Source organism: Ceratotherium simum, chromosome 20, assembly GCF_057802395.1.
Source record: "Ceratotherium simum simum isolate JZ-2026a chromosome 20, ASM5780239v1, whole genome shotgun sequence".
Lineage (NCBI taxonomy): Eukaryota > Metazoa > Chordata > Mammalia > Perissodactyla > Rhinocerotidae > Ceratotherium > Ceratotherium simum.
The window spans coordinates 22,655,788-22,681,451 of NC_141919.1; the positions used below are offsets into that span (position 1 = coordinate 22,655,788).

The following is a 25,664-nucleotide window of genomic DNA, read 5'->3' on the forward strand; positions in this document are numbered from 1 at the left end:
TCTTGGTATCGCAGTACTTGTGTTAAAGTAACTCTATTTTACTTAATAATGGCCCCAGAGTGCAAGAGTAGTGATGCTGGCAGTTCGGATATGCCAAAGAGAAGCTGTAAAGTGCTTCATTTAAGAGAAGAGGTGAAAATTCTCAACTTAATAAGGACAGAAAAAAATCATGCTGAGTTTGCTAAGATCTACAGTAACTTTTATTACAGTGTATTATTATAATTGTTCTGTTATTATTATTTATTGTTGTTAATCTCTTACTGTGCCAATTTATAAATTAAACTTTATCCATAGGTGTGTATGTATAGGAAAAAACATAATACAGTTGGCCCTCTGTATCCGTGGGTTCCATATCCATGGGATTCAGCCCATCTCAGATTGAAAGGCCTATAATGGTTGCGTCTGTACTGAACATGTACAGATTTTTTTTGATCATTATTCCCTAAACAGTACAGTATAACAGCTATTTACATAGCATTTACATTGTATTAGGTATTGTAAGTAATGTAGAGATGATTTAAAGTATATAGGAGAATGTGCGTAGGTTATATGCAAATACTACACCATTTTATATAAGGGACTTGAGCATCCGTGGATTTTGGTATCCACAGGGGTCCTGGATCTAATCCCCTGCAGATTAGGGACAATCTGACCAAGGGACAACTGCATATATAGGATTTGGTGCTATTTGCAGTTTCAGGCATCCACTGGGGGTTTTGGAACATTTTCACTAAGGATAAGGGGAGGCTACTGTATTACTGTTTGGTATATAATAAACTGGTGTGGCCACGACTGAGGAATGGGATATACTGTCTAGTTGGGTATTCTGGTTGTTAGAGACTAATCTTATTCTTCCAATGTTACATGAAACTAGAATGCACGTTACCCATCAGCTATTTCAGAGTAATTTTACTGCTTTCTTTGATTGATGTGGAACACATTCAGGGTTGCAGTTCCCCCCTGGTGAATTGTTATTACTGCATGGCAGTGCCAGGGTTCTCCCTGAGAGAATGGTATATGGTAGTAGAGACTTGATCAGAGGTCTTGAAGTTTGAAGACCCCTGGAAAAAAAGAGTTTTGCTGTTATCTTGATAACTATACCTGGGGAGGAAGCTCTATGTCATTGAAAGAACCTAAGATATATCGTCCAGGGACCTGGCTTGGTTACTCACCACCTCTCTGATTTTCAGCAGTTCACTTAATTTTTTGTCTATTTCCTCATTTGTGAAATGGATAAAATATTAATGCCTGCCCAGTTTATCTTACAGAATGGTTATGGTGCTCAATTAAGATGTTTATGTAAACATTCTTTGTAAACCATGATGAAGTACAGAAACATGCCATAGAACTTGGGTTTCAAATACTAATATGAGGAGCAGAGGAACGAGCCTGCCTATGATCCCCGCTATAGCCATAAACTGTGTTTTTGCAAAAATGAAGCTACATGAACTGATACAACAAGAATTATGTCTCTGGGTGAGGATTATGTAGCCCATCACATTTCCCTCCACCCCATCCACACCCCAGCTCTCTGGAATCTCAGGGATACATCTTAATGCTCACACCTGGTAAATGTACAGAGCCTTCACATTAGAATATGAGTAAGTTTCCCCCTTCCTTTCTTGGCCTCACTTTTATTTTTCTGTTTTATTTATTTTCCTGATATGTGTCTTTAGTGTTAGCCATCTCTTATCCTTTCTAAAGGGAGTGGGGAGAGTTGATAACCACACAAATACTCAGGACTCTGAGATGAGGAAGTTACCTTCAGCAAGATAGGTAAAGACCATCAATATCTTGCTTAGTTTGGACAGAAGGCACACATTTTAGAAACCTTTGGCCGTGCACGTGGGATTAAGAAGCAGAGGGTGTCAGCGCAGACTCTTGGGGGGCAGACACTTTGACATCACCACCTTCCTTAAGAAACGTGGGAAAGCTGAGCTCAGTGAGTCAGACTGTTGCCCACTGTGAAATAGAGTCTACCTGGTGATGAGGATAGTATTTGTAAGCATTTAGTTTTAGAAGTTTTCATTTTTAGAAACCCTCCCAAAGCTGTGTGTATTTGAAAATAAACAGAGGCAGATTTTTCGTTAGAGGCAAAACAGAAGACATCAAGAGAGTCTCAAGGACACTATTCTCATGCACTCATATCGAATGCAACGGATGAGGAAGGAATTAGCAAGTAGAGTGAGACACACTGGGCCTCCTTCCTCATCAGCAGGTTTGAAATGCATCTGATACTGTCCCTCGGCCTCCCTCCCCAGAACTGCTCCCTCTTAGGGCCCCCGCCATCCACTTGATGAGGGTGGTGTTCATTTCCCTTATCACTCTCTGCCTCAATTTTTATCTGAGAGATGGAGTTATGAGTTACAGGGGAAAAGGAGTAGAAGCACATCAAAGAATTTTCTTGTGGCTTTTGAATAAGGGGCCTTATTGCTATAGGGTTGTTAGTTTTGGGTGTGCTGTTTTCATCATGAAGCACCTGGGGTTTGTTTTTCTCTAAAAGATGTAGATAAACCAGAGAGCATCCAGGGGAAGGGCAACAAAAATGATGTATGGCTTGGAGAGAAGGAGAATAACAGTCTATAAATATTTGAAAGGTAATATAAAAGAGGGAGAGAGATTATTTACAGCAATGGAGAGGAGTTTGACAGGGAACAAAAGCTTGCATCTAGGAGCAGGGGAAAATTGGGTAGAACTGAAGAAACAAAGCATAATAAGGGTGATTAAGCAAAGAAATGTAATTGTTATGTTAGTTTGTGCTGCAGGGAGCCTGAATGGCGGGAATAAGCGATGTTTCTCAAACTGAGGATCCACGCACGATTGTGAATAATGTTTTCCTAATTCCTCCGTGTGAAGCGGGGAGAGTGGGCAGTGCTTTATTCTTTCCCATCTGAGTGTGTAGTTTGTTTAATTCCCAACTCTGTGGCATTATATTTTCAGAGGTGGTAATAATAATTACAATACTACTAGCTCTCATTGACTGAATGTCTGCCTCATGCCAGCTATTGTCTTAGCTGCTTTCTTATTTATATTCTTATTTAATCTCTACAGCAACTCTGTAAAGTAGAAACTGTTTTTTCCACTTAGAAGGAAATTGAGGTTCAGTAATGTGCTCAAGATCGCACGTGTATTGAGGAGTGAGCTTGGGATTCAAACCCAGGCTGTGGCTCACAGCCCAGGCTCAGGCCGTATATTGGGCTCCATCGCCCAGGTCTTGATAGTAGTAATTTGGGACCCACTGTATAGCCAGGTAAACAGTTTGCATCCAGGTACAGGCGTCAGTAAAATAGTAGATGTTCAAAGCTCCCTTTGTTTTTCTGTTTTCTCTTTTTTTTCTTTTCTTGAGATATGTTTTCTCAGTATCAGTAAGTGCTGATATTAGAATGTTACATTTTCTCATTCTATAAATTCAGTTATACCATACCATTCTTGTAGTTATATAGTGATCTGTACAATCTCACGTAGGAAGGAAAAGTATTGTAAGCCAGGTAGATCTTACATGCTGGTTGTAACGGGGATCCTTTGGCAGTATTGTGTATTTCCCTTAGCTTTCTGACTCTGATATTTTATACTGTCCAGTGTATTGATGATTAGTAAAAAAAAAAAAAAAAAAGAAAAGAAAAAAGAAAGAAAGAAAAACCCAAAAACAAAATACACAGAATTAACTACTCAGAATAAAGGTGAAGAACTGGGTGTCTGGGTTTTTCATGTCATTGCAAGAAGGGACGAAACATGGAATCAAAAGGCCTGGGTTAAATCCAGATTCCAGCTTCTACCTATTGCTTTGTATGCAGGATATCTTTCTAAGCCACAGCGAGCTCCTCTTTCCAGGGAGGCATAGTAGTTCCTGCTCTGTCAATCTCACAGACCTATTGCGGGTAGCAACTGAAAGAATTTATGTAAATTGCAGAATATTCCATAAATGAAAGATGGTATTCAAGTTTAAAAGTTAGCATCATTTGCATTAGCAGCTCTTTTCGTAGCTCAGCTCCTCTTGGTTAAAATCTAGAATAATTAGTAGTGGTTGAGACTTTTGAGAAAGCTGACATTATTCAGGGGGAGCAGCATCAGATTTTTATTGGGGGCAAAACAGAAAGTGCCAGATGAGTTTCAAGGACACTATTCTACTAATTCCACAACCATTGCCTCTTCCCTTTGCCCCGGTGGCATGTCACGAAGACCACGCTGAATTTCCTAGCCAGAGGTTGATGGTATAGAAATCCAAAATGTGGCTCAAGGCACTGCTGGCATTTTTCATTTACACTTTTCACTTGCCAGTCCTGTTTGTTGCTCTACGTAGGAAGTACCTTCCCTCCGCAGCTCTGTGCCTTTTTAAAATAAAGAGCTTTTTGATTTCTGTCCCCATGCTGTTCTTGCAATAGTGGTCTCTTGTGAATTTCTCTCTAAAGTCATCCCTAGATTACTTTTACTGTAAACTGTAATGATTTTACCCTGGTCGTATTTCTCCCAAGGCCTCCTATCTCGGTTACTTGTAAGGCTACTCCTCCTTTCTCTTGTTCTCTTTGATCTTTTATAATTGGCTTAAAACTCTCCATATTTAATCTGCAGTGACTTTGTTTCTCCTCCCTATTTTTGCTTTTTCAGTCCCTCAGAATTTAATAATCTGTTGCTTATTATTTTCTTAGTTTTTCTCAAGGTGTCATATTTTCTGTCGCACTGTTTAGTGGTCTTTTTGTCTTTGTCTACACATTTGTTTTATTTTAGCTCTTAATGCAAGGCTGCACTCTGTATTTCGGCTTACAATAAATAAAACCCTATGCGTTCTGTGGAGTTGGTGGGCTTCCTGTTTTCAGACTCCGTTGAACCTGAAGGCACCTGCCTGTGCATGTGGTAATGTCATGATACAGTGACCCTTCCTGCCTTGGAGATAAACAGTTGAGCATCCAGATGGGAATGAATGAATGAACGAATGAATTTATTGAGGGCTTTTTCCCACAGGTTGACTTTCTGGGGCAAATGACTGTGACAGCTCAGCATGTATGAAAGAGCAGCTGTTTCCTCCTCTGTGGTTGACTTGTTGGTGCATCCTCCCCGTGGCAGCGTCCATAAGGATCTTCTCAGTAAGCTGAGCTCTTCAGCTCTGAAATCTTTTCAGTCACAGCATTGTAGTCTCTTCTCAGAAGGTCAACCTTTACTTTTCCAGTCTGTGTCTAGTCCAGGGATGAAAGAGAACCCCCAGGGGAGTCTTGAGATTGCCTATTTTGTGTTCTTTTCCTGGGGTGACGTGGGGGGAACAACTTAATCTTAAAACTTGTATGTTTGTAGGAGTATGTGCTTTTTTGTTGATAGTGTTCAGATAATTAGCCTTGCCTCGTTGTTGGTTAAAAAAAAAAACCTTTATTTTCTTACTTGTCAGTCCAGTATTGTTTCTGTGATGGAATAAACCTTGAGAAGCACGGGTGAGGCTGGTGGTTGCTGCAGCCACAGATGATACCAGTGCTGCCCACAGTTTGCCGGCTCCTCTGCCGCAGACAGGGCTCCCTTTATGCAGGCCCCATCATTTCAGAGTTCGTGTGCTCCTCCCACCGTGCCGCAGGCTGTCCCCCACCGTGGAGCTGCTCCTGGGTTGTGTGTTGACTTTGAGTACCGCCAAAGAGTTCGTGATCCTGGTGACCTTTCTGTGAAATGGAATTTCTGAAAGCGTGTTAGATTTCCAGTGACCCAGACACACAAAATCTGTATGATGTAGGTCACTAGATGAGGAAAATAAAGATAGTTGTGATGGGCTGTGACTGTGGTCTTAAGAAGTTGGCCAGCTACATAGCTTCTGTCATGCTGTTTCTTATTCGCCATGATAACATTTTAGTGGACAGGCCCTGCTTGGCTCTTGATAATCGTTTCTTTCAGTTAAGATCTGACTTTCTTTTCAATTAGGATGTTGATTGATATATAGATATAGATAAGGTTATAGGTATAGATACAGATAGATCTGTGTGTGTGCGTGGATTTGTATGTGTTATGCTTGTATATGTATGTGTGTGTGTATATATATGTGTATGTATATGTGTGTGTGTCTACATATCCATATGCCAAGTTGTCAGAGCCTTCACAGCCTTGCAACTGTGGCCTCTGCTACCATCAAAAACCAGAAGCCTCTTGCTTCAGCCAAAAAACAAAACAGAAAGGGCATTGTCACAGTCGAAGTCTCCCTTGGGTGATCCAGTTGGCAGAGCTTACTTCTCATGCCTAGGCCCTAACCACACAGAGGCTGGGAATTCCAGTTCTGGCCCCTACATTGGGGAGGCAGGGATTGTCACAAGTATGTCATTTTTTGCTGTGGTTGGTGAAATGTTTGGTGGAGCGGTTAGCTGTGAGGTGATAACTGGGAGTTTGGAGATGATCATCGTACATGGTACATAGTGACTCGTATACACACTTTGAACACAGCACAACACAGTTGGTTTGGCAGCAGCTGGCAACCGAGGCTGCAGATGCAGAGCTGAACAAGGACCCAGGGCTGGAGCGAGCTGCTTCAGGGATGAGTCAGAAGAGCCACCTGTTAGGGGCTCTGGGCCAGTGTGATGTGCCCTTGGACCAAATCTCGACTCTCAGCCCTTGCCCTGCCTGACATTTCCCAGTGGAAGGGATGAGGTCCTGACCCTCATGGTCTGTCTTTGAGTCAGACCATGCTGCCTCTCCATGCCAGCACTTGAAGAATTGGTAGTCATTTGTATTCTTCTCCAGGAAATCATCAGTGTTGACTCCTTGTCAGTAGCAACAGATGTCTTTTAACTTAGATGTCCATTGGCCATATCTGTGTGGCTTCCTTTTCCTTTAATGACACAGCGTGGTGGCGAAGTGTGAGGTTGCGGACGGGGGCCTCGGCCAAGGTCCCACTGCCAATTTCACATACATCCTTAGCCTTACCACTTTAACTTCTCCAGGCATCAAAACAAGGGATAGAACTACTTCCTAGGCCTTCCCTGTTGTGGGATTCCCTGAAAAGCTATTAGGTTTGATTCCCCATGGTTCACCCTACCTGGCTTTGGTAAAAATGATGGTTGAAAGAATGGACAAGTGTTTATTTTTAGAATTGACTTCTTTTAATTTCAGAGGTGCTTTATTCAAAAGAAGGAAAGCCAGAAGGAAAATAAAGACAAACACACACATAAAGAGTGGACACATGGAGGAGATTCTGTTGCATAGGCTCAGAAGCTTGGTAGTTGGTGGCCGCACAGAAATCGAGTGGTTTCAATCCTAGCAGTGTACCCTATTTCAGACTATTTTTGTGAACTTTATAAAGCTTCGAGGTACATCCCACACCCTCACACCTGAGCCGTGCAGCAGGGGCTTCTGAAGGAGGCAGTGGTGGAGAAGACACAGAAATACTGATGACTAGCTGAGCGTTTCGGCAGCCGTGTGTACAGCCAGCAATCCTTGCCCCCTTTTCTCTTTCCCTGCTAATGTTGAAAAGTGAGGTAAATGTAAAATGACACTTTGGGATGTATCGCCAAATGTCAGTTCTAGAATTAATATTTTAAATGCACGTGGAATCCCCAAATCTCATTTTAATCATTGATTTGAACATAGTTCTTCCTCCCACTCAAGAAAAACTGAATGTGGGAGCATATATATTGAATTTAAGATTTCAAGTTTCACCCTTTCTCTATTCCCTTTCATATCTCCACCTTCTCCAAGTAGCAATCTTTAAGAAGCATGATACAATTAAACAGCCAAATCAAAGACAAAGGGGTGTAAAGGCCTCCAGATAATTCCCGGTTTGAGTTATCAGCTCCCACGTAATGAAGAGTTGATTATGCCTTATTTTCTTCCTCTTTGAGGGGAGGTAAAACTCCGTGGAGGTGGGAAAGGTACATCTGGAAGAGGTCTGAAATACTCCTGATCCGAGATAAGCACGCCTGTAAAACGTTCTGATGTCGGCTTTGGAATATACCATGGAAAGTACTAAAGGTCAGAAAAGCTTCCTTCACCAGTTTGGTCAGAGGGAGCAGTTAGCTGTCACAGCGGTGCAACCCTGGAGGTCATAGACCAAGCTGGGAGAAATCATTATGCATGGTAATGGGCAATTACAGATAATGACCTTCTGGGGGTGGCAGAAAATACACAGCCCCACAGTCTTGCCTGGAATGAACATTGAATAGCACATTAACTTTATAGCAAGCTAAAAGTTCATCCTAGAACAGCAGCAGTCCCCCCAAATACATAAAATCCCTGTCTTCCTTAAGGGAAGCACTCTTCTCAAAGGTGGAATTGAATACACGAGGAGGCGGGGCTGGGGGAGCAGGATTTGGGAAGGGGAAGGAGTGGTCAGCTCTTCTCTGCCTGGCTGTATTTGTCTCACTAAGTAGAGATGGTTCTGGGCTCGTGGCAGGTACACAGGGAAGAGCTTGTTTGCTTTCCTGGCGCCAGGTTTGTGTTTGACGTTTAAAATAGCCCTGTCATGATTGCCTTGTGGGAGAAACAGATTGTTCCCGCATTTCCTGATTATGACTTGAGGGAGTGGTATCACACCAACTGCACTCAAGGCTACTGTCTGACCTCAGGGGAGGCCGGGAGCGGAGGATTCTGCTCCTTTCCAAGTTCAGTTGCACTCGGGAAGCCCTGCCAGGTGCAGCCCAGCCTTCCTGCGGTACCCCGAAGATGAGCATTTGGAGCAAGGATAACTTTTGTTTGCAGAATTATTTGGTGGCTGTCTAGCATGATGGCAGAGAATGCTATCACTGTGTTGTGATTGAGAACATAACAATAGCTAATGTTTATCCAGCACTTATGGAGTGTGGGAGCCTTTCTGTGCCCTCTGTGGTGTAAGCAGCAGCATTATCCCCATGTGACATATAGACACTGGGGCATAGGAAGACTTAAGTAACTGGATCCAAGGTCCTGGGGGAGTAGATTCCAGATCTGGTTAAGCAGTTGGACTTGGGAGCTGGTGCTCTCATGCCGAAGTCCTGCTGTCTGGCCATACTGTGTAGTGGTTAAGGTCTGTTTCGCTGAAAAAAATATTCGAGGCTTAAGGATAAAGCCAAAGGTGCCTAGTGGGAACTTGACTGCTGACTATGCAGCTCAGGGAGCTGGCTCGGAATCAGACTCTGGACTCCAGTTGCTCTGAAATCGGTCCTCCTGGAAAGAGAAGAGCTCGTAGGACAGAGGTTCTCAAACATTTTTAGTGGCAGGATCCCTTTACACTCTTAAAAATTATCGAGGGCCTCAAAGAGCTTTTGTTTAAGTGGGTTATGTCTATCAATATTTGTTGAATTAGAAACTAAAACTGAGAAATTAAAAATATATTTATTAATTCCTTTAAAATAAAAAATCCATTATTTGTTAACATAAGTAACATTTTAATGAAAAATAATTATATTTTTCCAAAACAAAAAAAATTAGGGGAGTGGCCTTGTTTCACATTTTTGCAAATCTCTTTTTTTTTGAGATTTTGCAAATCTCACATTTTTGCAAATCTCTGGCTTAATAGGATACGGCTGGGTTCCCATATCTACTTATTCATTCAATCTGTTGTTTTGATTGAAATACATGAAGAAAATTCAGCCTCACATAATAGATAAAGAGTTGGAAAAGGGAGAGAAGTGTTTGAATAGCCTTTTGAGATCGTTGTGACTATTCTTTGATGCTAGACCAAAATTTGACATGTGATAATTTCTTAAAGATTAGTTGCAGTGTGGAATCTGAAACCATGCTAGTGAGCTTTTTGTACTCTGTTAAATTAAAATCCATTGGTACATCTTGCACTTTAAATGAATCTTTTACCCATGTGTTACTTCATAACATCATGCATTGGTCATTTGGAAAGTATTAGTTCACTGAGTTGTACAGATCTTCCAAACATTGACATATTTCATTACAAAATATCAGAAAATCCCATTCATTAATGTCAGAAGAGTCTTTAAGTTTGGGAAGCTGTCAAGCACATGGTGGCAGACATAAGTTTTCTAAAATTCTGATTTTTACTCGAAAGCTCACATTTTTGGCAATAAATACTGTCAGTTGTTTTCCTTGAGGGGACAGACTCACTTTGTTCATTTTCAAGAAAATGTCTGCCAGATACCAAAGTCTCGGTAACCATAGTTTGTCATCAGTCATTCTTCTGGTATAGTCACGTGCTGCTTAATGATGGGATGTATCCTGAGAAATGCGTCGTTAGGCAATTTTGTGGTTGTGCAAATATCATTGAGTGTACTTACACAAACCTAGATGGTATAGCCTACTACACACCTAGGCTATATGGTACTAATCTTATGGGACCACTGTCATATCTTCTGTCCGTCATTGACTGAAACGTTGTTATGCAGCGCATGACTGTATATTGTGCTCCATAAAAAAAGCAGTGAGTATAGCTCTTAATTCAGGCATTTGCACATGTGCCTTTTTCAAGGAAACCATCACCCTTGGGTGTGCAGCAGAAGTGCGTACTGAATCCTTCCCACTTTGTCACACAGTAGTAAAAAGATGCACTCAAAGGTAGAGATTTAATCAAGTTATTTTTTTTCTGCTTCATCAAGAGCATTTTAAGCGAAATTGACATAAAAAATTTTTAAATATGTTACTTGGCAGCGATGAGGAATACACTGATTATTAGCACCGTTTGGCTGAGCTAAGGCACCAGAAGTTTTCCGCACCGTGGCTTCCACATCATCAGCGCAGATGTCAACACAGTGAGAAAGGCAAATAACGTCTTCATGTGATTGTAGAAATACTTTTGACCTCGTGGACCCTTGAAAGGGAGTTGCGGACAGGGAGCCTCCAACCGGTTTTTGGAACTGCTGCAGTAAGACATAGGGTGTGACTTCTTGGCATTAAAACACCAACCTCTGCCGGGTTTAAGCAGTTCTCAACCTGCTGGTGCTGGAGGCACCCTGGCGGCTCTGAACAGTTCTGAAGCCTGGGTCCCATCGCCAGAGGCTCTGTGTAAAGTGGTCTGGGGTGTGGCCTGGTCCTGAGGAATCCTCCCCCACCCAACTTGATATAGCCAAGGATGAGAGCTGCCGGATTAGAGGCAGATTGTGTTTCTGGGGGGCCCAGTCCTTCTCAGCAATTGGTTAAGTAATTGTTTTTGATGACTTGAAATATTTTACAAAACAAATACCTGACTGAAAACCGGGGGTATTAAATTGAACTGGGTATCATCTTGAGTTGAATGAAAGCCATGTGAAACAATATGTTGAGATGTAATTTGATTTTTTTAATTATAATTATTTTATGGGGTCACATTGGTTTATAACATTGTGTAAATTTCACGTGTATGTTATTATATTTCAGCTTCTGTATAGACTGCACTAAAAGTCTAGTTTCCATCCTCACCATACATATGTGCCCCTTTACCCCTTTTGCTCTCCCCCCACCCCCTTCCTCTCTGGTAACCACCAGTCTATTTTCCTTATCTGTGTGTTTGTGTTTTTATCTTCCACATATGAGTGAAATCATATGGTTTTGTCTTTCTCTGACTTATTTCGCTCAGCATAATACCCTTAAGGTCCATCCGTGTTGTCACAAATGGCACGACTTTGTCTTTTTTATGGCTGAGTAGTATTCCATTGTATTTATATACCACATTTTCTTTATCATTCACAATAGCCAACACTTGGAAGCAACCCAAGTGCCCATCACAGATGAATGGTAATTTCGTTTTTTCTCTCTTCACATTTACTTAAGAGTCTACTCCTTCACTTCAGATCACTCTCTTGACCTGTAGGAGCAAAGACAAACATCTATGATCTTATTTTTAAAAGAAAGCTATAAAAGTAGAATCTAAATCCCAAATCTAAAGGGGGCTGGCTTCATATGAGCAAACTCAAAAACTGACACCCCTCTGTTCAACACCCTTCCTGCCCAAGCAAAAAGACCCTGATAAATTAAGCCCCTACATTTTAAGTTGTCTGAATACAGTTCAGAGCAGACCTTTTCTGCGGAGACCTAAATATATGTACACAGTCAGTCAAACATGCTCCTAATTTAAAATTTTCCTAATGTAAGGGATATTAAAAAGATTCGAGAAGGGATTCTCTATAAGATCTCTTTCAGACTAGGCCACCTGATGGAGAGGAAATGTGTTAGGCATCTTCCCTTTCTTCTTCTCTTGTCCACTCCCAAACCCGAGCCTTGGCACTGGCTTGTTTGTGGCACCGCCTACTCCTCCGATCTGCTCGGAGGTGTTGACAGTCTCAGACTGTCTCTGGCATCTTGCCAATGATAGGAAATTCTGAACTGGCCTCAAGAGAGAAAACCTCTTTCTTGGCCATGAGATAGGCTTTCATGGCCGTGAGACATTTTCTAGTTAAGTCAGAGAAATGGTGTTTTCTCTATATCTGACTCCCATTGGAGGGCTAACAGTTTCCCTGGGTGGCCCTGGGCAATTCTGAGCACACACAGAGGAGGAGAAAGGGAGACACATAGAGAGAGCAGGAGCCAGGGAGGGGAAAGCAGAAACCCATGAATAGGAATGCTGGCAGGTGGGTGGGTGTATGAGGTAGGGGTTACGACGATGCCATCAGCTGCCCCTTGGGACCACACAGTGAAGCCTGCTCTTTAAGTGCCGGTCTTTTCAGATCCAGTTAAGTTTTTTCCCTGGAGGGGAGTCTAAACTCCATACAACTATTCTAACAGCACCCTCATTCTCATCCTACGGGGACCCTGGCTTCCTGCTGTGCTCTGCAGGCTGTTCTAACATCCCAGAAACTTTTTTTGTGCTGTCTGTTTTTCCTTAACCCGAAATTTCTTTCTTTCTCTCTCTTTTTTTTTAGTGCCTTCTATGAAAACCTTTGCTGATTCCTTAAATCAAGACAGAGTAAGCTCCTTGAGGGCAGGGCTTGGTTTCTGCTGCTTCTTGCTGCACACAATGGATGTGGTTGTTACTCTCTGGGCTTTTCAATGGCCCCAGGGCAACCTGTTTCAAATCTTGGCAGCTCCCTTGGAAGGCCTGTATTTGCTTTTCCTGCTCTTTATATTTTCTCCCTCTTCCCCGGTATCTCCTGCTTGGTTTCTTTGATCTGGTCATCTTGACAATCAATATCTGTCTGTCTCTCTCTACCTCCCTCTCCAGATCCCTTTGCATCCCGCCTTGACATTTTGCCCACCTTTGAACCAAGCCTGCTCCTGGCTTTAAAGGCCAACTTCAGGTTTGTTTTGTTATGTAGAGCCTTCACCCTAAGAAGAAAAGTGAACTTGACAGATTCTTCCAGGCCAAATTACATTAAAAAAATTCCTTGGGAAAAAAGAGAAATCGGCTCTAACATATTCCATGCCTCATGTACAAGAGTGATGTTAGTGAGCCAACATCAGCCGAACTTGTGCTTTGAAGGTTGAACTTAATCTGACCCTCCCCTCCACACAGTTTTTGTGTTTTCCCATAGCCTCGATCAGTCTTTCCTTCTGTGTGTGTGTTTTGGAATCTCCCTGTACTGGAGAGCCCTGGGGCATCAAGGATCACATCCTTTGTCTGTTTCAAGGTACTAGACAGGTTGCCTTATGTATAGTAGGTCCTCAGTAAGTTTATTGCATTGGACAGGAATTGTTTCTCTGGCAGCGGAAGGTGACACTTGTGGCGATGTCCCTCGTTCATCATCAGTCCCCAGTTAGTCGTGTGAACAGTAGACACACTGCCGCCTCAACTCTCAGGCCTCTCTCTGCACCAGCTCTGCTTTATCTCAGAAAACCAACCCATTCCCTTGGTCAGAATGACAAGGATTTTTTTTCTAGGATTTTCTTCTCGGAATTGTACGAGCGCTTAGAGGGCCCAGGTACCAGCTCATGGAACGACTTTTCTCTCCATGTAGCTCCACTGGGTTCTTTTTCATGTAGGGGAAGAGTCCTGAAGCATCCTGCTGGATTTCTCAGTTTTTCCTGAGTCGCTGGATTTCTCAGTTTTTCCTGAGTCTAGGAAATGCCAGGAGCTGATTCATCTGGACACAGGGTTGCCCTGCAGAGAAGAATGCAGAGAACTGAGCAAGCCTTCCTGTTCCAGGGAGGCGCACCCCACTGTCAGCCTCCAGACTCCGTGATATGTCATCCAACAACAAAGTCTTAAAAGACCTTAATTTTCCCTAAAATAAAAAAAAAAAAAAGGAACGAGAAGAATGACTTGTACCTTTTCTGTACCCTCCTAGCACTCAGTGCATTAGTTCATGGATAATTTTGAGATCTCGGACTTAATAGTGAACAATTTTGCCTGACTGTTAACTCTTAAAACTGAAAGCTAAGTAGGACAGGCACCATGCAAGGTATGGAATCACAAACAGAGGTAAAACCTGGTATACCTAAATTAACCTTTTCCATGAGATCATTGTGAATCACAAATAGTCTTATCATTTGTAAATTGTAAACTTCGGTTTCATTGGTGACCTTTCATGTAGGAAACTGCGGCGCTTGGTTTTGTCATTGAAAAGGGAGTACAGCTCTGAGTTTGAATGGAAAGGACTCAGTGCAACAACTCTGGGAATATTGACACTAGAGAAGAGTGGAAAAAAGCCTTGACAGACCTTAACATGAATTACTGGTTAACTACTATTAATATGCCATGGGCCCGGAGACCAGCCTATAACACTACAAGATCAATAAGGGTATTTATCATGTGTGGGTATTGATCTCTCATGAAGGAGTGAATCATATTTCACGCTGCATATGTTAGTGCAAAGAAAAGTAGCAGAGAGATTGGGAAGCCTGATCAAAGAACTGGACATGTGGAGGGTAAATGTACAGAGCCACAGATGAAAGCATTGGAATAAGAAGTGGGGGAGTCTGCAAGCAACGTCTCTGTTGGACAAATACTGCTGGTCGTTTTTCTGATGCCTACTTCTCCAGTTCCTGCTTCCTTTCCTAGCTGTTGAATCCGGTCCCGCTAATCTTTCTTCCTTAGAGCACAAATTAAGACTCTACCAGTAATAAATAACAACACTTACAACATCTAACGTCATACTTCCATTTGCATCTTGGCAGAGGATGGAGGGGTTGATAATTCCCATAAGGGACCGCTGGTTAAGAAAACTACCACAGTCTCTTGGGAACAATGCTGTTGTGCTTTCTATTATTATTAATATCATTGTTAAGTAACCTTGGCCAGTTTTTATTCTAGAAAAATAAAGAGTGAGATCCAGCTGAAGAATTTTCAGCAAACTCCTTAGGATGTTTCCTTTGCAGTATACTTCTGTGGTCTTTGTGCTTAGTCACAGTGGGCATGTGATTTAAATATCGCTGTCTGTGCATTGGGCATGGGGATAGACAGGAGGAATTCACAGTCACAATGAGGGGCCTGATACGTATTGGTACATTCAGCTCCAGTTTCTAGAGCCAGCTGTCAGTTTTTACTCTTTTTTTTTTCTGTGATTCAGAAAATGGTTAGAAGTAGCCTGTTAAGAGTTTATACATGGAAAATCACTTTTTGAATATATACCTATCAAATTTTGAATGGTTAGTTTATGTATTTTGTGGCTTATGAGTTGGAAATCTTACTTTTGGGTTTATCACCAATTAATAGTGACACTTAGCCAGACTTACCAGCTTTGATGACATCCCAGTGTTGAAGAGATTGTCTCCAGTTATTCTTGTGGGAATTCTGCTGTAGCAGAGGTTGGGAAGATGGCATATTCTGCTTATATTCTTACTTTCCATCCATCTGGCTGAGAGCTATGCTCTCTGACCCTTCTAAGGCTGGAGTATCCCGTGATCACTCAGCAGTTGAACAAGGGTCTGAAAGGGTAGCTGGGTGGCTTCCCTGGTCCTGGGGTGACAGAATGAGCAGTGTAACTTGGTTGTTTGTAGGGAATTCCCAGCACACCAGATGTGCCAGTGATTTTCGTGCAGTTCCTTCTCTTCCTGTTACCGCAGCCTCCCTGTGCAAGCTCGTAATTACCTCTTCAGGCTGGAGTATTTAAAGAGCCTAGTCTGTTCTAGTCTACAGACCACATATACGTACATACAGTGGTCCCGCTTTATCCGCGGTTTCAGTTATCCGAGGTCAACTGCGGTCTGAAAATGTTACATGGAAAATTCCAGAAATAAACAATTCATGAGTTTTAAATGGGACACCATTCTGTGATGAAATCTCATGCTGTCCAGCTCCGTCCTGCTCCCCCCATTCCGCTCAATGTGAATCATCCCTTGATCCAGCATATCCGCACTGTATAGGCTGCCTACTGTATTGCTTTTGTAATCAGATAAACAATAAAGACACGACATTGAAAACAAAAGAAGTAGATACTGAAAAACACCCATTGCTCTACTAAACTGGTGTTTAAAATAAGAAAAAGGACCAGTCGGGCCAGCCCCAGTGGCTTAGTGGTTAAGTTCAGCACACTCTGCTTCGGTGGCCTGGGTTCGGTTCCTGGGCACAGACCTACACCACTTATCTGTCAGTGGCCATGCTGTGGCAGCTCACATACAAAAAGAGGAAGATTGGCAACAGATGTTAGCTCAGGGCAGATCTTCCTCAGCAAAGAAATAAATAAAATAAGAAAAAGGACGAGTGGGGACGTTCAGGAGGAATGACATGTACCTTCTCCAAAAATGGTGTGGAATAATGAAATTGGAATTTCTCATCTCATTAGCTGGGAAAAGGAGGAGAGAAGAAAGAAAGGAAATATAATAAAATAGTGGCTTGACAATGCGTTTACAGTTGCGTAAGGTAGATGGATATGGTACCCTTTCAGAGAAAGGGGACTCTAGGGCTGACTTTAAAGTGAGATTGTAAAAGTCCATTTTGTGGTAGATCTCATCCAGACTTTCCACAGCTTCTGCTTCAATCATGTCCTTCCTTGTGTATTTTCTCTTTCTCCTTCCACACATTCAGCCAGTGGACGCTTTCTGAGCACCTGTTCTGAGCCATGCAGTGTGCTTGCAATTTACCTCCATTAGCTTCCTCTCCCCACCTCCTGGTACTCAGCCCTTCTCAGTGTTTTAAAAATGAAATACAGTGGTCTCCCCTTATCCACGTTTTCACTTTCCGTGGTTTCAATTACCCGCAGTCAACTGTGGTCAGGAAATAATGCTACACATCACAATGCCTGCATCGGTCCTCTCACTTCATCTCATCACTAGGCATTGTGTCATCTCACATCATCGCAAGAAGAAGGGTGAGTACAGGACAATAAGATATTGTTTGAGAGAGAGAGACCACATTCACATAACTTTTATCATAGTATATTATTATTTTTTTGATTTTTATTTTTTATTTTTTTTAATTTTTAATTTTTTAATTTTTTGTTTATTGCAGTAACATTGGTTTATAACATTGTAAAAATTTCAGGTACTTCATTGTACTTCTATTTCTGCATGGACTACATCATGTTCACCACCAAAATACTAATTACAACCCATCACCACACACATGTACCCAATTATCCCTTTCACCCTCCTCCCTCCCCCCTTCCCCTCTGGTAACCACCAATCCAATCTCTGTCCCTATGTGTTTGTTTATGGTTGTTATTATCTACTACCTAATGAAGGAAATCATACGGTATTTGACCTTCTCCCTCTGACTTATTTCACTTTGCATTATACCCTCAATGTCCATCCATGTTGTCACAAATGGCTGGATTTCATCGTTTCTTATGGCTGAGTAGTATTCCATTGTGTATATATACCACATCTTCTTTATCCATTCGTCCCTTGATGGGCACTTAGGTTGCTTCCAAGTCTTGGCTATCGTGAATAAGGCTGCAATGAACACAGGGGTGCATGTACCTTTGCAAATTGGTGTTTTCAAGTTCTTTGGATAAATACCCAACAGTGGAATAGCTGGATCATATGGTAGTTCTATCCTTGATTTTTTGAGGAATCTCCATACTGTTTTCCATAGTGGCTGCACCAGTTTGCACTCCCACCGGCAGGGTATGAGAGTTCCCTTCTCTCCACATCCTCTCCAACACATATTGTTTTCTGTCTTGTTAATTATAGCCATTCTGACGGGCGTGAGGTGATATCTCATTGTAGTTTTGATTTGCATTTCCCTGATAGTTAGTGATTTTGAACATCTTTTCATGTGTCTGTTGGCCATCTGTATATCTTCTTTGGAGAAATGTCTGTTCAGGTCTCTTGCCCATTTTTTAATTGGGTTGGTAGTTTTTTTGTTGTTGAGATGCATGAGTTCTTTATATATTTTGGAGATTAAGCCCTTATCAGATATATGGTTTGCAAATATCTTCTCCCAATTGTTAGGTTGTCTTTTCGTTTTGTTGATGGTTTCCTTTGCTGTGAAGCCTAACCCACACATCTATGGACAGCTAATCTTTGACAAAGGAGCCAAGAACATACAATGGGGAAAAGAAAGTCTCTTCAACAAATGGTGTTGGGAAAACTGGATAGCCACATGCAAAAAAATGAAAGTAGACCCTTACCTTACACCATGCACAAAAATTAACTCCAAATGGATTAAAGACTTGAATGTAAGACCTGAAAATATGAAACTTCTAGAAGAAAACATAGGCAGTACGCTCTTCCACATCAGTCTTAGCAACATCTTTTCAAACACCACATCTGACCGGGCAAGAGAAACAATAGAAAAAATAAACAAATGGGACTACATCAAAATCATAGTATATTATTATAATTGTTGTATTTTATTATTAGTTATTGTTGTTAATCTCTTACTGTGCCTAAATTATAAATTAAACTTTATCATAGGTGTGTATGTATAGCAAACAACATAGTATATATAGGGTTAAGTATGATCTGTCGTTTCAGGCATCCACTGGGGGTCTTGGAACGTATCCCCTGTGGATAAAAGGGGACTACTGTAACACCGTCTTATCATTCCTTAGAGCTTCTATTTTTTACTTACATTTATTTTTATTTATTTATTTATTTTGCTGAGGAAGATTGGCCCTGAGCTAACATCTGAGCCCATCTTCCTTTATTTTGTATGTGGGACGCCACCACAGCATGGCTTGGTGAGCGGTGTGTAGGTCTGCACCCGGGATCTGAACCCGGGAACCCTGGGCCGCTGAAGCGGAGCACATGAACTTAACCACTGTACCACCGGGCTGGCCCCACTCACATTTATTTTGGGTACCAGACTACTTGAAAAACCATTATTTGTCCATCCCTTCTGCAAATGTTTACCACCATGAGTGCTACACTGTGCTAGGCACGGGGCTGCACAGGTAAGCCAGGAGGCGTGGTGCCTGCTGGCTAGATCTTAACATTCTGGTGAGAGAGAAGGCTCTTCCCTGGAGTCATCTCCTCTGTTTCCTCAATGCTTACGTGCTCCTCGCTCTCTTGCAGGCTTCTGCTCCTTCCGCTACGCTAAAACCACAAGGCCCTAAAGACCTAGTCCTCTGTTGGTCTTCTCCAGAACTAATTTGGCTTGATCTTTTAGCCACAGTTGACACTGCATCCTGCCCCCTCTGCGATCCCCTCTCTGATCCAGAGGTCAACTTTGGCCTCTCTGACATTGCGTTCTCTCCTCAGTTCTCCACGATTCCAGCCTTGGCTCTCTTCTCCTCTCAGAACAAGCTCGTCAGTAACAACATCTCCCTCCTCCTCTCCCCAGATGCAGCCAGCATCTCCTGGTGGCGACTCCTGAATCTCAGCTTCCTCCCTCAGCCTCCTCCATGAGGGCGAGCTTCGAGTTTCTCTCCCTCCTACGTCTCCCCCACCTGCGTGTCCGTCTGGCATCTTGATTAAGCAGAACCCAGCACCTCCCTCTCCTCTGCCCTCCCGGGCTTGCTGCTCTCTCCGACCGCGTCTCCTGCATCTTCTTTCCTGATGTCCCATCAGTCCTCCGGTTCTGTTGAGTTTCGTCTCCCACGTGTCGCTGGCACAGGTCTCTCATATTTGCTGTCTTCTAGGTCTCTCCCTGACTGCTTCATTGGCTCCCTAGTGGGTCTCTCTGCCTCTGGTCTCTCTTCCCTTCAGTGTCTTAAGAATTACCATCAGATAAACCACCCCAAAGCACAGCTCTGACCCGCTCCTTGCTCGCAAATCCTTAGTGCTTCCGGCCACAGCCTGCAGGGAGTGCAGAGAGCCGGCCTGAGGCTTCCCTCCCCTTGCTGCAGCCCACCTGTCAGACTGGACCTCTTTTTCCTGTTCTGCACCCGATTCTTCAGCCCGACCACCCGCCCTGTCCATCACTCCCAAACTCTCCTCTCGCTTTCCTGCTTGCCTTCCTTTGCCTTGCTGCTTTTTTCTCAGTACTCCCTTCTCATTTTTCACCTATTTGCTGCTCCTCTTTTAAAGTGCGGCTCAGATACAGTTTTTTCCATGGAAGTCTCTGTAATTCCTTTCTAGGCTAAGTCATCTTTCTTTCCTCTGAATTTCTGTAAAAGTTTATGGATATTGCAGTGTGAAAATCCGTGTTGTTGTTATTTGTAATCCTGTCATATCTTTCATCCTAGACTGTAGACTTCTTGAGGGCAGGGGCAGCCTGACACCCTGCAGCCACCTCGGGCACCTGGAGCAGCTCTTAGGACACTGTTTAATAAATGTCCATTGGAGGAATGACTGAAGGGTCCATTTGGTTGTTTATTGGAATTGACACAGTTTAAAGTCTAGACCTGGGGTTGGCAACCTACACCCTGCAGGGCACTTCGGCCCACTGGCTGTGTGTGTGAATAAAGTTTTATTACAACACAACCACGCAGCAACCTGTACATTCCACAACTGAATGGCCCACGAAGTCTCAAGTGGTATCTAACTGACTTTTTACAGAAGTTTGTCTACCCTTGGTCTATACCATTGTCCAGACCTCTGAAGGTTATGATATCAGCTGTGGAAGGAAGTGAAGGAAACAATGTTTGCTTAAACTCTTAACCTCTTGCTTTGATTCTCTGACATATCTGTGTGGCACTGGGATATTTTATTACTTTGTTTATAGTGAAGTACAATTAATTTTGTTGTGAGAGTGTTGCGGACAGCCAAGTTAACTAGATTTGATCTCTAATTTCTTGACGTCAGGATAAGAATTCGTGGGTAGAAGGTAGACGGCCAGGCTTTATGTAATTAGAATGACCTCTAAAATGTCTTTGGTATTCTCAATAAAAAAAATCAACAGGAGCGTTCCAGCTGTGCCAAGAGTGACGCTAACGTTGGAAACCCTCCTTCATTTTGGCTGCAGGAGAAGCCTGATCAGGTGCCTTTTTCTGCAGATCTTTGCGGAGGAAGGGGATGCGTTGTTAAGGTTTAGAGTGATGTTTTGTGGGCCTTCACGTTAATACCACGTTGTCTTTCTTTCTAGAGGCACGCATGGTCATCCAGGATATTCCTGCTGTCACCAGCAGAGGGCACATGGAGAACACACCTGACCTGGTTTCAGATTCCACCTACTACAGCAGCTTTTACCAGCCGTCGCTGTTCCCTTACTACAACAATCTGTACAACTACCCGCAGTACTCCGTGGCCTTGGCTACCGACTCCTCTTCCGGGGATGTGGGAAGTCCCCTCGGGGGGTCCCCCGTGAAGAATAGCCTTCGGAGTCTCCCAGCACCTTATGTGCCTGGTCAGACAGGAAACCAGTGGCAGGTAAGATGTTACCCAGAGAGTGAACTAGATATGTGAAAACCACCCACCCACACACACACACACCCCCCCAACTCAGCACACATGTGTGCATATTATGCAAAATGTGTAAAAAATTTTCACTCTAATTACGCCACTTAACCCCAGAGGTTGGCTGCAAGGAATTGTAAAGAAATGTGCGTATATTCATTTGTGTTTTCAAATTTTACTTTTCTCATTTTTCAATGACATTTTGTATAAATACACAGTTGGCCAAAATAAGATTCACAAGTGGCTTGCTGTACGAGGCCCCACCTCCTCTAGCCTTGTCCAGACTCTTTGAGCAGCTTAGAAAATGCTGGGTGCAGCTTTCTGGGTGACAGTAATCTTAGTGATGAATTTGCACGCTGCGAGGGAGGGGGCTTATAGTCTGTATGTTTGCATGGCAGAATGGTAAAAAAGAATTAGGTTGCTGCTGTGCTGGGCCAACTTGGGTGCATTTTTAGTTGGGAATGGAGGTCGGTCTTTCATGCTCTAAGTATGTATTTTTAAAATAGTGTGCAATCAAGAACTTTTGGGGTAAAACAAAGCATTTTGCATTCTCAAGGAAGGAGCGTTTATCTAGAGCTGTTCTGCTTCCTCAGTTTCAGCCATTTCTATCATGCCAGTATATTAGCGGCAGATTCAAGGCACTGAAAGCATCCAGAGGCTAGATTGTGTGTACTCATGAGAGCTTAGACTCAACACCTCCCAGCCCCATTCCGACCGTGAGATGTTATGATCCTGCGAGAACTTGCTCTCATTTTGGATGCATTTACCATGTTTGGGCCTTCTCAGCTGGGCTTTGATTCCAACACAATGCGACGTATATATTTGGGAGTTTAGGGCAAGTCTGACCTTCTTATGCCTACTTTAAAAAAAATGTGAGTTGAAATTTTCCTCTGAACAATTCTATTCTGTTTTGTCTCTGGATTGTTTTAGGTGCAGAGAAGTTGTTAATATTCAAGTGACCCCACATTTTGGATTCTCTTGCTACCCTCAGGGATTTGTCTTCTTGGGTGTATTAAAATGTCAGCTTTAATCCCCTGGGCCACACATTTTCATAAGTTTTCCATATGTTTTATTTTTACAATCATACGTTTAAAAAAGGGAGCTGGAAGCATATTGGTGTTAGGATTGAGAGGTATATGCGTGGAAAGGAAATGCAGTGAGTTATGGATCTGCAAGCTGGACCCCTTCAGGCCTTTCAGAGTGCTGGTGGATTTTATGATTTCGAGCAGGTTTTAGGTTGATTTCTATTAGAAACTCCACTCTCTGAAGGGAGAAAGAAGTATCTTGTGGTTCTCAACAAGCCCAGCTCATCTGCAGATTCCCAAGACCTAAGGACCACTATTCGAGTGTCGTGGCTTTCTGACTATTTCCAGGCTTTTAAGGATAAAGTAGGGAGGGTCTATGAACCTGTTGGCTTATGAGATAAAAGATGAGAAAAAAAAAAATCTAAGTGTTTTTCTGAAAGAAAGACAGCTCAAGATCCTCTTTACAGGAGAGTCAGAAATTTCCTATATTAACATTCTTACTTTGTCAGAATCTTCCAGATGGCATATGATGGCTGATGCACTAATGTTTATTCTTACTCTACCTGGAAAACCTGGGAAGGGTACAGCAGAAGTCTTTGATTTTCTTGGAGGTCCCTTACCAAAGTCCACCTTCTGGGGGACAGCTGGGAAGAGGTGGACTCTCTTGGGCAGCAATGTTGCCTGGTCTTGGAGAGCTGCCTCAGCTACCGAGTGCAAGGAGAGAGTCCCCGAGGGCAAGTTTCGGTACTCCTGCTAAAGGGTGGGAGAAAAAGTCTTGCCTAAACTGACTTAGTCCTGTGGGGAGTGCGCAGTTTTGATGCTGTCAGTGCCTTCTCTAGAATCACCACTTAATAGACTGGAGAGAGGTGTTGCTGGTTAGAGGCCCAGGAGGGCTGCTGAGGCATCATTTAACATATGTTTGTTTTCTGGAGGCCTGGGCTTAAGCCTTATTTCCTAGCCAGTCACCACGGGTAATATATTCTCGTGTAACAAATTATTTTGCAGAAATAGGTCCTTCTCTGCCTCTGTGGTTGATATCCATTCCTCTTTGTTGGTAATAACACCAATACTGACAGCTGTCATTTGTTGAGCAGTGAATCCTCCCCCACAGCCCTAGGAGGCAGATGTGTTCTTTTTAGAGGTGAGACTTAGAGGCTGACTTATCCACGGTCACACAGCCACCAAATGGGAGAACTGGAGTGTGAATCTGTATCTGTCTGGCTCCAGTGTGTTTCTCAGCACAGTCTGGTTATCTGTGGGTCTGCCACAAACTCAGGGCTACGGAAACTGCCAGCCAGGAGCTGAGACCTCTGAGGAAAGTGCAGAATACCTCTGAGGTGACCCTTAACCATAGGATCCATTAAGTACGAATACTGAGGCCTTCGTCAATTCTTTTGGGCTTGGAATTTTTACTGGCTTTGCTTTTCATTGGGGATCTTCTTGGAACTCTTGATTTTCTTCCTTCCCTTGTGGAGGTGACAAATAAGCAGAAACTTCAAGAACAGTGCTGATGTGTGGTTACTTCAGATGGCTGAGGATGGAGCTTCTGATGCTTTCCTGAAATATGCAGTCTCAGCCATTAGTGTTTAAAATATGCTGAATTCTTTGCTATTTGGGAGTTGCTTTGGAATCTGCATACTGATTTTCTGTGCATGTGGTTATCAGTAAAGCACATCTAGGCACACCTGCGATGTGTGTGTAACATAAAAAATGATCCTAACAATTGCAGTGAGGGGCCCTACCATATGGCTTCTCTCTCTCTCTCCCTTCTTAGTCTGATATCTTATGAGTCTGTGGATTAATCTTGTAACCAAATGTGAACACAAGCTTGACTTAGAATCTTATAGTCATGTCCACAAAAATTAGTTCTATTGGAAATAAACGCTAACATTAAAAATACAAGAGCCAACATCGATTTAAGCCATCAGTTTACAAAATGACAGATGAAAATTAGTCCAGTGATGATTAGAGCTGAGATGGATCTTACAGAGTTCTAGTCCATCCCCATCCTACTGCTGAGAAAACTGAGGTCTGGAGCTGAAAAGATTCACTCAGCACCCACAGCTAGTCAATGCCAGAGCCTGGAGTAGAAACCAGGCCTATTGATTTAAGGGAACAATATGGTGTGCTTTGAGGAGCATGGATTCTGGTGCTTGAAGAGCCATATTCAATGCTAACTTGCGATTTAACTGTTCATGTAGCCTTGAGCAACATACTTGATCCTGTGAATCTCAGTTTTCTTATCTGTAAAGTGGTATAGTACTGCCCTCACAGCATTGTTGCATGGATACATAAGGCAATGTGATAACTACAGTGAGATGATCAGTGTACGTGGCAGTTTCTGTGTACACCAAGAAGTGCTATGCCAATATTAACTGTAATGAGTTTATTTCATTAACCATCATATTCACTTGGCCCTGCTCTTTTTTTTTTAATCTGTTTAATGTTTAGCCTTTTGTTCTTAATGTATCTTAGCTACCTCAGATCCCCTTTGTAACAAGATAGGGTATAAGTAATGCACATTTTAGTTATTATTAAAAGACCGTGACATGTGACTATGGACCAAGTGAGAATGTGTATGGAATAATTTTTATCAGGGTTGGAGAAGAATTTGATCCACTTAGGAGATAGAAGACTGGAAGTGTAGACAAAGATTATAATGGTTATGTTATAAAGAAGTATTAGCTAAGTAGTAAACGCCTACAAATAATACTTATAACCAATGTTTAAGGGATAGCAACTGGACAGCTCACTATTTAACCAGTCGTTTGGCAGAGGTGCAGGGAACAGCGATCTGGAACAGGGCCTCCCCTGGCCCTTGCTTTTTTGCTGTTTCTGGAAGCTTCCCTGGCTCTGCTCTTTGCACAATGCCTTGCCCCCTCCTGGTGGAAGCTTCCAGGAGAAGGCAGGGTGGGGGCTCTCCCTTGGTTGTTGCCATGCCTGTCTTCTTTGTGGAAGGTGTCCCACAGCTGCCTCTGGAGAGTCTCTCCTGCCTGCTTCTCCCCTTGGTCTGACCCCGGCTTAACCCGAGGGTTCTGAATCTTGGGCAGCATCTCCTCCATCTACTTTCTTGACTCTATTGCTAAGACCCGACTTCCTGCCTATGTCTTCACCAGAGTGAGTTACCATTTGATAAGTCACCCTCCTTCCTTGCTGCTTGTGTATCAG

General features: G+C 42.8%; 1 protein-coding gene across 4 annotated transcripts in view; it reads left to right on the plus strand.

Moving 5' to 3' along the window:
* DMRT1 (doublesex and mab-3 related transcription factor 1) overlaps window positions 1-25,664 on the plus strand; it is a 105,990-nt gene that overhangs the window by 17,775 nt on the left and 62,551 nt on the right. For all 4 annotated transcript variants that reach the window (XM_087444206.1, XM_087444205.1, XM_014795454.2 and 1 more), the window contains one exon: window positions 21,161-21,444. In XM_087444206.1, coding sequence (XP_087300332.1) covers window positions 21,161-21,444 — 284 coding nt within the window. The remainder of the gene's footprint in view (window positions 1-21,160; window positions 21,445-25,664) is intronic.